Here is a 12,036-nt window from a genome sequence, read left to right on the forward strand (position 1 = left end):
GATTAAGCTTCTTTCCAGAAGTGTCCCTGCTCCTCAGGTATTATTACGTTGTTACAATTCTAGGTTCTAACAAATTTATGTGTTTGTTCTTCTATGCAATTGGAAGTCTGTTTCTTTCTGATATTTGTGGTTATGGATCTTCTTTTCACTTTGCATCATTACAGGCTATTAAGATTCTAGACGATGAGATGCAGTGTGATATCATCAAGATTGGTAATTTGGTTCGGAATAAGGTACAATTCATTCTTACTCTCGGGGACTGAATTATGAGGGCCTAAGTTCAATTATCTCACTCACCCCTGTGCTTGCATTTTGATAACTTCAATTTTCTAAAGACAATCTATAGCTCCTTGATATCACATTCTACGATAAACATGTGATTTCTTTATAATTGATTGAATGTAATGTTAATCTGTATATAGCATGCATAGTCAACAGGTCCTAATATAGACTTTATCTTTGCAGGAAAGATTTGTTAAAAGAAGGCAGCGACTTGTGGGTCCTAATTCCTCTACCTTGAAGGTTTGTCAACTGTCTGGTTCAAAGTCCTATGTTTAACAGAGACATGTTTAGTGATACTAGTCGTGTAATGCTTAAGAGGTTGTGCGAAACTGTTGTCGTATGCTTATGTGTTTTGAGGCTTAATAATTTTGGTTTCTTGCAGGCGCTGGAAATATTAACCAGCTGCTACATTCTAGTTCAGGTAATCATGTGTTTCTTTTGCAAATGTCTCACTTCAGTCGTACATTTTTGTTTCTTTGGATTTTTTTATATTTACTTGCTCCGTGGATTTAACAGGGAAGTACTGTAGCCGCAATGGGTTCATGGAAAGGTCTCAAACAAATCAGAAAGATTGTGGAAGACTGCGTACAGAATAAAATGCATCCTGTATACCATATAAAGGTTTTTATGGAAAATCTCTCACTTATTTTTTGGTAGTTCTATGTGCTTCACTTATACCACAATCACGAGAAGTTGGTGTAGAAGCTTTTTCATTAGACCATGTCAAATGGATTCATCATTCATATACTTGTAAACTTGGTTATGCAGGCACTCATGATCAAAAAGGAACTGATGAAGGATCCAGCTCTTGCAACTGAAAGCTGGGATAGATTTCTTCCCACATTCAAGAAGTATGGGACTCTCAATTTATTGATTAGTGTTTTGAGTGACATTTCTTAAATCGTCAGTAACTCATGAGTTGAGCGCATTTCAAATTTGATTTGTCAGGAAAAATGTTAAGCAAAAGAAGCCCAAAAGCAAGGAGAAGAAGCCATACACACCTTTCCCTCCTCCACAACCGCCTAGCAAGGTAAGAAAATTGCTTATGTGAATTATCTACCAATTCCTATATCGTTGTTGTCCATATCCTCCTATTGCATGTTTTTCGTTTGTGTTTCTAGGTTGTTGAACCCTGTATGTTACAACGTTTCTCAACATGGTTTTACTATAATTGCGCTGTTTAGTGTCGCTTTCTAGTCTTTTGGTTTCTGGGCCTTGCAAGTCCATCATTGTTCGTTCTTCAGGTTAGACGCTAATGCGTGGTTTTGAACTTGTTATATGATTTCATTCCAGATTGATTTACAATTGGAGTCTGGAGAATACTTCATGAGTGACAAAAAGAAGTCAGAGAAAAAATGGCAGGAGAAGCAAGAGAAACAGACAGAGAAGAGTACAGAAAACAAAAGAAAGAGAGATGCCTCATTCCTCCCACCTGAGGTCTCTCTCCTAATTTGATTGTCAAATCGCGTCTCTCTACCTTTAAATTAATCCCAAAACCTTAAAATTCCAAACACTTGACTTTGTTTGATTGGTTATGGCAGGAACCTGTGAACAACAACAAGTCAACCAATTCAGAGGATGGAAAGAGCGATATAAACGAGTTAACAAACTCTTTGAAGGTAAAAACGAAATCTGTAATAACCGGCACACCTCTCTCTTGTGTTGCTTTGGGGAACATGTACTGAGTTGGTTTTTTGTTGTTATGATATATGCAGAGCAAGACAAAGGAGTTGAAAAAGCAGAAGAAGACACACGAGAGAGTGAATGCAGAGGATTATATTGATGCTCCATCTGCTGATAAACCTTCCAAGAAGAAATCCAAAAAGAATAGAGATTAAATTCTAAAACTTGTTTTTATCTTTCAAAAAAATATTGAAACATATATGTGTCCAAAGCTATAAAACAAGTTGAAACTTTGTTTTTTATGGATTCATTGCAGTTGCAGGTGATGATGTTATAAAAAAAAGTTCAAAAATTATCTGAGTAATTTCGTTCTATTATTACTCCTATTATTCTCGTAATTTCCTTTTTTGTGGTTTCAAAATCTTTATTTTTCTAAATTTAGAACGGAATATTTATATACGCAGAGATATCTTTACGAGATTTAAATGACATATATTAACAACCTGTTAAATCGTTGGTAATTAATGAAATTAATTTTGTAAAATTAGTTGATGTAGACGACGATATTGCAGTTGTTTGCTCTGTTTCCATTTTTGGGTTTTGACCGGGTTATTAAAATTATTATCTCTGTTAATTAGTTAAGTGTTAATCAGAATCTTTTTTATTAAAAAGGAGAAGAAGAGGGCACGTGGTGAATGGTGAAGATGCTTTACTGTGCCACTGGTCCTTCCCTCCCCATCTCATCCCTAATCAAAGTCGCCTGAGAATCTGAGCTCTCTCTCTCTCTCTCCCCCCCCCCCCCCCCCCCCCCCCCCCCCCCCCCCCCCCCCCCCCCCCCCCCCCCCCCCCCCCNCGGAGAGCTCCACTCTCGAGCGGCGATTCGCTCAGTGGATTGTTCTTCCTCAATTCGTGCATTTCCTCAATTCGGTGGATTGAATCTTCTTCCTCCCGACGCAACGACTTTTTTTTTTTCCATCTTCCAGTTTGGTAAATTACTTCTTAAAGCTAGATAGAGGTGTGTGACTTCTTTATTTTCTTCTTAGGTTTTGAGAGATAAGAGTAATGGGGGATATAACTTGGGTTGAGGAGGGTAATAATAATGTATCTGCAGTATCATCCAGGAAAAGAAAAGCTAGACCTAAAAGATTCGAATTTGTAGGATGGGGTTCGAGACAACTCATTGAGTTTCTCCAATCACTTGGTAAAGATACTACTGATATGATCTCTCGCTATGATGTTACTGATACCATTGCTAAGTACATTGCAAAGGAAGGTCTTTTGGATCTTTCTAATAAAAAGAAAGTTAAATGCGACCGAAGGCTGCTTTCTCTTTTCGGGACTAGGACTATTTTCCGAATGAGAGTCTATGATCTGCTGGAAAAGCATTACGCTGAGAATCAGGATGATTCGGATTTTGATTTTCTTTACGATGATGAGACGCCGCAGATCATTTGTCACTCGGATAAGGTAGCTAAAATGGGGACTAAGGTTGTTGTTAAGAAACCTAGAGCTAGAGGTACTTTTGCTGCGATTGTCAGTGATAATATCAAGCTTCTCTACTTGAGAAAGAGTTTAGTTCAGGAACTGCTCAAGTCTCCTGACACTTTTGAGGGTAAAATGTTGGGGAGTTTTGTGAGGGTTAAGTCTGACCCTAATGATTATCTTCAGAAGAACCCTTATCAGCTTGTTCAGGTTACAGGTAATTTTCTGAAATGTTCTTTATTGATTTGTGATTGTGTTGGCCTCATTCGTTATTATTATGGAACAAGATGTGATTATGTCTCTTTTGCTTACATATCTCTGGTTCTGTAGAAAGTTGAGCTATCTTTGTGCTTTTGTTTTGTCTGTTATCTAGGCGTGAAGAAGGAACATGGGACTGATGATTTTCTTCTTCAGGTTACAAACTATATGACAGACGTTTCTATATCTGTGCTCTCTGATGATAATTTCTCCCAGGTAATTTACTTTGATATAATTTTCATTCTGCAAATTCTTTTTCTTCTGATCAATGGGAGAGCCAGGTGTCCATGTGTTATGAGAACCAGCCACTGGGCTTCTCTTTTCTAGTTACATAAATTGTCATTCATGATTGCAATATTTGACCAACGCCCATTCTAGCCAATATATTATTAAAATTTATCATAGCATTATGTAAACTTGTTTGTAGGAAGAATGTGAAGATTTGCAGCAGAGAATAAAGAACGAGCTTCTTAAGAAGCCTACAATTGTAAGTTTTCCCATTTTGTTGTGGTTTGACAGATATTTATTTTCAGCCTTCTCTGTTAGATTTCATTTATAAATCCCATCGACTTGCTAGCCTTGCTGTCATGGCGTTTCAGATTTTGTAGTTCTTAAATCATAGTTCATTTTGAACCTTCAATAGGTGGAGATGGAAGAAAAAGCTAGAAGTTTACATGAAGATCAGACAAAACACGTATGTTTGCGAACATCCTCTCGTGCTTCATTTCTGTATATCTTATTCATCATGCTTATGAATGTGACTACAATGATAGCACATGAAGCACAGTCCTTTTTACAATTATCAACTTTTAACTGTTAAGCAGAAAAAAGCGACTTGTGGTCTTTCATTTTTCTAACTGACCGTCAATTTTTGGTGACTGCCTTTTTAGTGGCTTGGAAGAGAAATTATTCAGTTACAAAGGCTTATTGATCGGGCCAATGAGAAGGGATGGCGAAGAGAATATCCTTCTATGACGTTATAATATGTTTCTATTGTTTTAATTTTCAATGAAGAATATTGTTACGTTGAAAGTGATAATGAGATCTGAAATAAGAAAAAACGTCTTTGATTAGAGTTTTTCCTTGATTTATTGAGTTGTTACGCTGTCTGAGTACCTGGAGAAGAAGGTTCTCCTTCAAAATCCAGAAGAACAGGCCCGGCTATTCCGTGAAGTTCCAGAAGTTATTGAAGAGAAACTTGTACCAAACCCTGAAGCGTCCCCTGAGGCTCATAATAGTGACAACGAGCAACAATTGAGTGAATCTCCATTATCGTGCATCCAAGAAACCCCAGAAGTCCGCAACCTCTTTGGTGGAGAAGATCAACAATGTAATGGCTATCTAATATCAAACCCCAGCACAACTCCGGGAATCACGTCTCATGCTATGGAAATAAACGAGAGATTGCCAACTTGGATTGCTTCTACAGGTGCGTCATAACATTTATAAGGTTACTTGTTTTACTGTGTTGCATCTTACCATCATTGTTCATGCTACTCATCTTTAGCTTTGACTTGTCTTGCCTGTGACGGTATACTTGCATCTTATCTGCCTTCTATTGTTATGGATGTTGAGAAGACAGTGATATTACTGCTCTGCAATAGAAAATTTTAGATATACCTGAAAATTGTAAAATTCAAGCCATAGGAATTGATTATTGAAACTTCAAAAAGCCGAGCAAAGAATGCTAGTGAAAATTGAAGAGAGATATAACAATCTCTTTGTAGCTATGCTGGTTTTCAGAAAGAAATTGGCATAGGGATCTTTTAAAGATTCGAGATTGATTTGCGTCAACTGGTTGGTCTGATTTATTATATTGTATAGTATTCAAACCTGTTTTAAAAGGATGAGATGGTTCTGCAATTGATACCAACCCCCATTCTTCTGAATTTACAGGTGATGAATATCTTCATGGAGATGTGGAGCAGCCAGCAAATGGCATCACTGGAGGAGAGACGCCGATTAAAGAGTCTGAAGTTTCTCAGCTTCAGTCAAGTATATCAGTAACTAATCCCAACAACGTATCTCAAGCTCAACCAAATCCATCAGAGATAATCGAACTGAGCGATGATGAAGAAGATGACAACGATGATGGAGAGACCCTTGACCCTAGAGTTGAAGATGTTCAGGTTCCGTGTTATGATAAAGAGAAGTTAAACTGGTTATACAACGATCCGCAGGGTCATATACAGGGACCTTTCTCCCTCATGCAACTCAAAGCTTGGAGCGACGCAGATTACTTCAGCAGAACCTTCAGGGTTTGGATGACAGGACAAAGCATGGAATCGGCAGTTTTACTAACCGATGTTCTTCGTCGAGTTTAACTAATGGAATACTTGGAAGACTATTAGATTCAGTCAAGAGTGGTTTGAGTTAGCTGTTACCGTCTGTTTTTATTTTCGAATTGCTGCAGTAGGTTTTGCTCCTCCTTTTAAGTAAACAGCGAATGAAAAAAGGATGTGAAGCTCACAGAGTGTTATATAACCTTTGACTCCATGAGTATAAACAATTGTTTGATCCCATCATTGATTTTGCAGAATCTTGTCTTACATTTATAGTAAATCTTGTTGGAAAAAGTCTGAAACAGGAAGAAAAAAAGAGATATGGAAATTAAACTAATGTTTGATAACGAGTGTTTTCCAAATAAGCATAGGTGTTAATTTGGTTTATGTGATTTAACGTTACATGTATTCTCTCATTTCATATTGCTTGGTAGTTTTACCAAAATTAAAAAGATTGTTTCACACCAATTTTTTCTTTTTTTCTTTTTCAACCTATTTTATCTATAATTAATACGCTATAATATAAAATAAAATTTTAACTCTAAAAAGAAAAATAAAAACGAAAAAATATAAAATAATTATTACGCTATTTTATTTGATATACATAACTAAGTTAAAAAAAGTTGCAAATATAAAACAACAAATAGTATGAAATAAAAAATCTAATTCTAAAAGAAAAATAAAAAAAAAAACTAAAAATAGTTATTGCACTATTTTGTTTGATATAAGTAATAAATTTTGTAAATACAAAACGACAAATAATATGAAACAAAATTTAATTCTAAAACGACAAATAAAACGGAAGTCGTATAAAATAATTATTCAAAAATTGAGAGTAAAATCAAACTATAATTAGTTACAAAAAAAAAAGAAAAATAGAAAACCAAAAGTTATTACAATAAAAGAAAAAAAAAACAAATAAATTTGGTGTAATAATAATGATAAATAATTTAAAGACAGTAATGAGTAAGAGTGCTGAATATTCTAAATCTAATAAAACACTATTAAAGAGAAGAAAACAACTTTAATAATTAGAATTGGAACCAAAAAAATAAAATTGAGAAACCCAATTCTGAGGTCACCACAACTCTCACATACAACTCCATAAGAGAGTTTGCTCGAAGAAGAAGAAGATGCAGAAACATTTTAAAATCCATTTTTGTTTCCTTTTCGTATGATTCGAAACTCATCATTCCTTCTCTAAATCATACACTATACTTTCTTAACCTTAATCTCAATCTCCAAGCTCGTTTTTTTTTCAATTCTCACTAGTATTGAAAATCTCGAAGCTTCTCTTCGGATAATAATACCTTAAATGGGTGATTAGTTACTCGAAAACCTAGATGAGATTTTGAGAACTAGTCCGGAATTGGAGCCGTGTTGTGTTTTTTTTTTTTTGGGGGTTCAGTTTCTCTCGAGGGGTTCGATTTCGGATTCGTGAAATATGGACAACGGCCATGAGGAAAGATTTGCCCAGAGGTTTTCAGGAGTGGGTCTCGGAGAATCTTCTGGTTCCCATGAAAACGACGTTAAAAACGATAGCTTGTTTCAAGTTATCAAAGCTGTTGAAGCAGCAGAAGCCACAATCAAGCAGCAGGTATCTCTTTCTTCTTATTTAGATTCATTATCTCCTCTTGTGTCTCTGAAATTGTTTCAAATGAGAACACTTTTTTACTTTAGAGGAACTCTGCTCAATCACTTCATGTTGTCACTTTAAGATATTTCCAAGGTTATGTGTAAGTTTCTTTAGGGCATATTAGTATATCTGAAGAAAATGTAGGTTGGTTTGCTCTTAACTAATGCCAGGGAATAGAAAGTAGTATACTTTGGTTGTAAGGTCAATTTATGAATTTCTTGTTTTTCTACTGCAAAATGGTTGGTTACTTGGGAAATGATTTGGGCTCAGAGTGTGATTTGCGTCCAGCAGATAGTTGTTCTTGCTCTTCTCTGACTTTATCTATGACCAGGTGGAGGAGAATAACCTCTTAAAGGCTGAGCTTCAGAGAAGATATCTGGAGCTTGCCAAATATGTAAGTCGTTTGATTTTCATTGTTCTGGTGAAAGGACTGATTTCTGTTGACATTTCCATGGCATGCGTTTTGGGTTTCTCTGACCAAAGTTGTGGTATATATGTGTGTTAATATGGTAGTTTTTTTTGTCTCTATCTTCCTTAGAAATCAGGAGAATCCTTGCCTCAGACATCTGATCTCCACTCGAATGCTACAACCGGTGGGTCTTCCCCGTTACACCTTTTGGCCGCTGGTGTTAATCCAGTTGACCGGGGGAAGGGAAAAATCAATGCTTCAGGTGCTGATTCGTCAGGTATGCTGGTTGTTCATCAGCAAGTGTATCTAAATGGAGAGGAAGCTACTGTGAGTCATCGTTCTGAAGACCATTCTGAGGGAATCATGACTAATGGCATTGTCAGAGGAACTGTAGGTGTTGCGGGAGCCTCTCAATTTTCTTCGTCGCCATCTACAATATCATTGTCTCCTATGAGGTATTGAACCTCTTATGAACACTGGCCCCCGTAATGCAGTTTTATGTTTATCGCATGGTTAAGCTATATGAACATGAAGGCAGAGTGTATTCTTGTAAGTTGTAACCAAAATCTGTTTTTCCTTTGTTAGACCGCTATTGGAAGGAGATCACTCGCACATCAACTCATTTTCTCATGAGTTGATGCCAGTAGGTGGAGTGAATAATTCGGGCACCGCATGGAAGCAGGTCACACTCTTACTATCTCTTTTTCCTTTCTATTGAAAGTCTGAGAATGTTTCCCTAACTATACAATTATCCAGGAGCTCATTCACAAGGTCCAAGAACAGGACCAAGAGATTTTGCGCTTACGAAAATATCTTGCTGATTATTCTGTCAAGGTGAATCGCTTGTTTTAATCTCTAGTTTTTTTATGCAGACGTGGTTGATTTTAAGTACATTGTTTAACTAACCCTTTGGCCTTTTTTTTAAGGAAGCCCAAATACGAAATGAAACATATGTTTTAGAAAAACGTATTGCGCACATGCGTTTGGTGAGCTTCTCTTTCTATTTTTTTTTAAATCTGTACACATGGTTAGTTACTTATTCTGGTAACACTTAGGGACTATTTTTCCTTCTTGTTGTGACAGGCATTTGATCAACAACAACAAGACCTTATTGATGCTGCATCAAAATCTCTCTCATACAGACAAGAGATCATTGAGGAAAATATTCGCTTAACATATGCCTTACAGGTATTATCTTGTATCTTTGGGTACACTTTTCTTTCGTTTATAGTTCGTTTTATAATCCTTTTTGGTTGGAATCCAGTTATCATCATTTCTTACCGATCGTTTTTAAGGGTTCAATTGGCAAAAATTCAAATTTGTCTTTGACATCTCACTTTCATTTTATAAATCTATATTTAAAATGCCTTTTGGTTCTATCAGGCTGCAGAGCAAGAGAGATCTACTTTTGTGTCGTACTTGTTGCCTCTTCTGTCAGAATATTCGCTGCATCCACAAATTTCTGATTCTCAGTCTATTGTTAGCAGTGTGAAGGTTAGAACCAAAATCTCTACAAAATGATTTTCTGTTGAATAGTAGTTTTTGGCTGGAGACTTGTCAACTTTGCCTCCCTTGAAATTCATTAAAGTAAAAAACAATACAGAAAAAGTGATAAAATGGTTTCCTCAGTAACTTTTGAGCACCATAGAGAGAACTAAAGTGACTGATAGAGATCCTTGCTTCCTTGATGTGGGGGGTGAAGTTTTTTATTGTCTCTTTCCCGTCACCGCATGTGATTGATGTTTACATCATATTCAGGTTCTATTTAGGCATCTGCAGGAGAAGCTCCATCTTACTGAGGTATGATATGCGGGTATGGGGTTTGCTGACACCATATTTCAGCGTTTGTAATTACAGTTTAGTCCCATGGTATTTGCTGGAGCTATTGGCTACTGATCTATGATCAGGTGATTTGTTCTGATCTTTTTTCTTTTCTGGTATTAGACAAAGCTAAAGGAGACAGAGTACCAGTTAGCACCGTGGCAGTCAGATGTAAATCACTCAAATGCGTCGCCTTTGTCAGCATATCAACCTGTTGGTGTGGGTTTGAGATACTCAGTAAGTTCATATTCCTTAATGTCCTATCAATGTGCTTAAGTGACTTAAACTCAAATATCCTTCTTTGATTTCCATTAGACAGATCCGGAACACCATCATCAAGATGGGCGTGGTGGCTCAGCTGCAAGTAATTACCATTTTGATGATCCCGAGAGGTATAAATGCACTAACTTCTTATTGATTCCTGGAGACCCGGGTTAGTAGTGATTCTTAACTAATACCAAGAGTAAGGGATGTAAAGATGATGCTGGAAGCAATGAATATTGTAATTTTTTGGGTGATGGGCTGGGCGAAGCTAAATGCTGATATTATGCATGTCCAAATTGTCAAGTTTCTGTGTCAATTAGACACTTTGAACATTTGTTACTTTTCTTCTTTCTAGATAACCATGAAAAACCTAACTTTGTAGCATGGTAACATTTTCTGAGTCCTTGACTGGGTTTTATGCAATGCAGCTAATAGTGGATGAATGCTTTTGATTTGCAATGTTAAAATTTGTTAAATGATCAAACGTGTCTTGTGTAACAGTAGGTCGCCAGCCTTCCAGATGCCTGTGCAGCCAGCTCTCAACCAAGATGAATCTCATGGACCAAATAATCGTGTTCAGTTTCGTGAGCCCCTCAGCAATACTTTTATGGATGATGCATATGCAGAAGAACAAGCGGATACAAATCAAACTTTGGAAAATTCGACTTATGTGGCTGTTGATGATCCAAGCCCCTCAAATTATCCGATTTTGGCCCCAGTTCTTGAGGAACCATCTTCATCAATTTCCGAGGGTAATGGTTAATAGCTATAATAGTGGCATAATACCAATTCCATCACTGTCTTTCACTTTGTTTTGAATATTGTAAATCACTCTTGACAGCTGCAGATGAGGATCCATTGCCAGGTATAGCAGACTTACAGATATCAGGAGAACCATTTCCTGGACGAGAGCTTCAGGTTTCTGGTCACTCTATCAATGGAACGACAAAATGTAATTTTGAGGTGCATGCGAAATTGAAAGTATTAGTTTTTACCAAGTTTACGTCAAATTGCATTTTTAATATATCTTCTCCGGTACTCCCTTTCTTGAAATTTCAGTGGGTACGACATTTGGAGGATGGATCAGTAAACTACATTGATGGTACACATTTTCCCTACTACCCTTGCTTTATTCCAAGGATTGTCTTTCTGTTTTTCTTTACAGTTAAATATGGCGATAGAAGAAAATATCTAAGAGCTTGACTGTTAACAATATTCAAAACGCAGGAGCAAAGAGGCCAAATTATCTTGTCACTGCCGATGATGTTGATTTATACCTTGCTATTGAAGTTCACCCCTTGGATGACAAGAACCGCAAGGTTTATTTTTTACTTAATCTTCTCTGTGGAATAAGAGAATACTTCTAAAGCTATGTTTGGGGACTTTAATATTGTGCTAGATGTGATTACCATTTTGTTAAGTGTCTGGTTGTTTAATTCTTTCGGCTTTTCTATCTGATTCTAGGGGGAGCTTGTGAGGGTCTTCGCCAATGAGAATTGCAAGATCACATGTCGTAAGTGCTTTTACTCAGAAACTTTTGGTCGCTCATGTACTTAAACTCAATCTGTGGCTTGTTTGATCCATACCTAAGGGTTCCTGGATAATCATAAGAAAAATTCTTGTAAAGCGTAATTCGCAGTTATTTTTCTAAATCTATTCCTTCTATTTTCTCAGATCCAGAGATGCAAAGCCATATAGAGAAGAGTCTTTATAATGGTCATGCGTTATACAAAGTAACCTATTCAGTATGACAGTTCTCTTATTTCATTTTTTACAATTTTATATGTGTTTTTTGGTTTGCCTCTTTACTATATGATCTCTCTTTTGAAACAGATTGGTTATATGGATATATGGGAAGCAGCTACATTGTCTATCAAGAAAGAAGGCTACAGCATCAAACCTAATAATGATCCTGTAATTACAGAAAAGTTCTCCTCTTCTACTGCGGTTAGAGTCTTGCCTTATGTGTTCCTTTTTCT

At 36.6% G+C, this 12,036-nt stretch overlaps 3 protein-coding genes across 6 annotated transcripts in view; all 3 read left to right on the forward strand.

Moving 5' to 3' along the window:
- Positions 1-2,220, forward strand: part of LOC104734864 (KRR1 small subunit processome component homolog) — a gene marked incomplete in the record, with an annotated part of 3,053 nt that extends 833 nt beyond the window's left edge. Inside the window, 10 exon segments of the mRNA XM_010454530.1 lie at positions 1-37; positions 165-233; positions 466-522; positions 665-703; positions 799-903; positions 1,051-1,133; positions 1,231-1,312; positions 1,576-1,719; positions 1,824-1,901; positions 1,998-2,220. Of these exon segments, the coding sequence (XP_010452832.1) occupies positions 1-37; positions 165-233; positions 466-522; positions 665-703; positions 799-903; positions 1,051-1,133; positions 1,231-1,312; positions 1,576-1,719; positions 1,824-1,901; positions 1,998-2,120 (817 nt within the window).
- LOC104734865 (uncharacterized protein At5g08430) lies at positions 2,765-6,170 on the forward strand. Its single transcript, XM_010454531.1, has 7 exons — positions 2,765-3,604; positions 3,761-3,861; positions 4,073-4,132; positions 4,289-4,339; positions 4,536-4,606; positions 4,749-5,074; positions 5,542-6,170. Exons 1-7 carry the CDS (start codon positions 2,968-2,970, stop codon positions 5,967-5,969), a joined length of 1,674 nt encoding a protein of 557 aa, XP_010452833.1. The 5' UTR covers positions 2,765-2,967; the 3' UTR covers positions 5,970-6,170.
- Positions 6,978-12,036, forward strand: part of LOC104734867 — a 9,601-nt gene continuing 4,542 nt past the window's right edge. Inside the window, exons 1-18 of one of the 4 annotated variants that reach the window (XM_010454532.2) lie at positions 6,978-7,524; positions 7,895-7,957; positions 8,102-8,427; positions 8,558-8,654; positions 8,729-8,806; positions 8,899-8,958; positions 9,056-9,160; positions 9,356-9,466; positions 9,731-9,772; positions 9,917-10,030; positions 10,109-10,185; positions 10,559-10,809; positions 10,899-11,020; positions 11,117-11,159; positions 11,285-11,376; positions 11,522-11,570; positions 11,732-11,802; positions 11,891-12,004. In XM_010454532.2, coding sequence (XP_010452834.1) covers positions 7,372-7,524; positions 7,895-7,957; positions 8,102-8,427; positions 8,558-8,654; positions 8,729-8,806; positions 8,899-8,958; positions 9,056-9,160; positions 9,356-9,466; positions 9,731-9,772; positions 9,917-10,030; positions 10,109-10,185; positions 10,559-10,809; positions 10,899-11,020; positions 11,117-11,159; positions 11,285-11,376; positions 11,522-11,570; positions 11,732-11,802; positions 11,891-12,004 — 1,968 coding nt within the window. In that variant the 5' untranslated portion in view covers positions 6,978-7,371. The remainder of the gene's footprint in view (positions 7,525-7,894; positions 7,958-8,101; positions 8,428-8,557; positions 8,655-8,728; positions 8,807-8,898; positions 8,959-9,055; positions 9,161-9,355; positions 9,467-9,730; positions 9,773-9,916; positions 10,031-10,108; positions 10,186-10,558; positions 10,810-10,898; positions 11,021-11,116; positions 11,160-11,284; positions 11,377-11,521; positions 11,571-11,731; positions 11,803-11,890; positions 12,005-12,036) is intronic. The other 3 variants (XM_010454535.2, XM_010454534.2, XM_010454533.2) reach the window with 3 other exon arrangements.

This window comes from Camelina sativa, chromosome 13 (assembly GCF_000633955.1).
Source record: "Camelina sativa cultivar DH55 chromosome 13, Cs, whole genome shotgun sequence".
NCBI classification, from domain to species: Eukaryota; Viridiplantae; Streptophyta; class Magnoliopsida; order Brassicales; family Brassicaceae; genus Camelina; species Camelina sativa.

What these genes read in the sequence shown, in the direction of transcription:
- LOC104734865 (XM_010454531.1), top strand. Translation starts at nt 2,968, where the DNA reads ATGGGGGATATAACTTGGGTTGAGGAGGGTAATAATAATGTATCTGCA. An exon ending in TCAGCTTGTTCAGGTTACAG is followed by an intron (nt 3,605 to 3,760) that starts GTAATTTTCTGA and finishes TCTGTTATCTAG; the next exon opens with GCGTGAAGAAGGAACATGGG. An exon ending in ATGAAGATCAGACAAAACAC is followed by an intron (nt 4,340 to 4,535) that starts GTATGTTTGCGA and finishes CTGCCTTTTTAG; the next exon opens with TGGCTTGGAAGAGAAATTAT.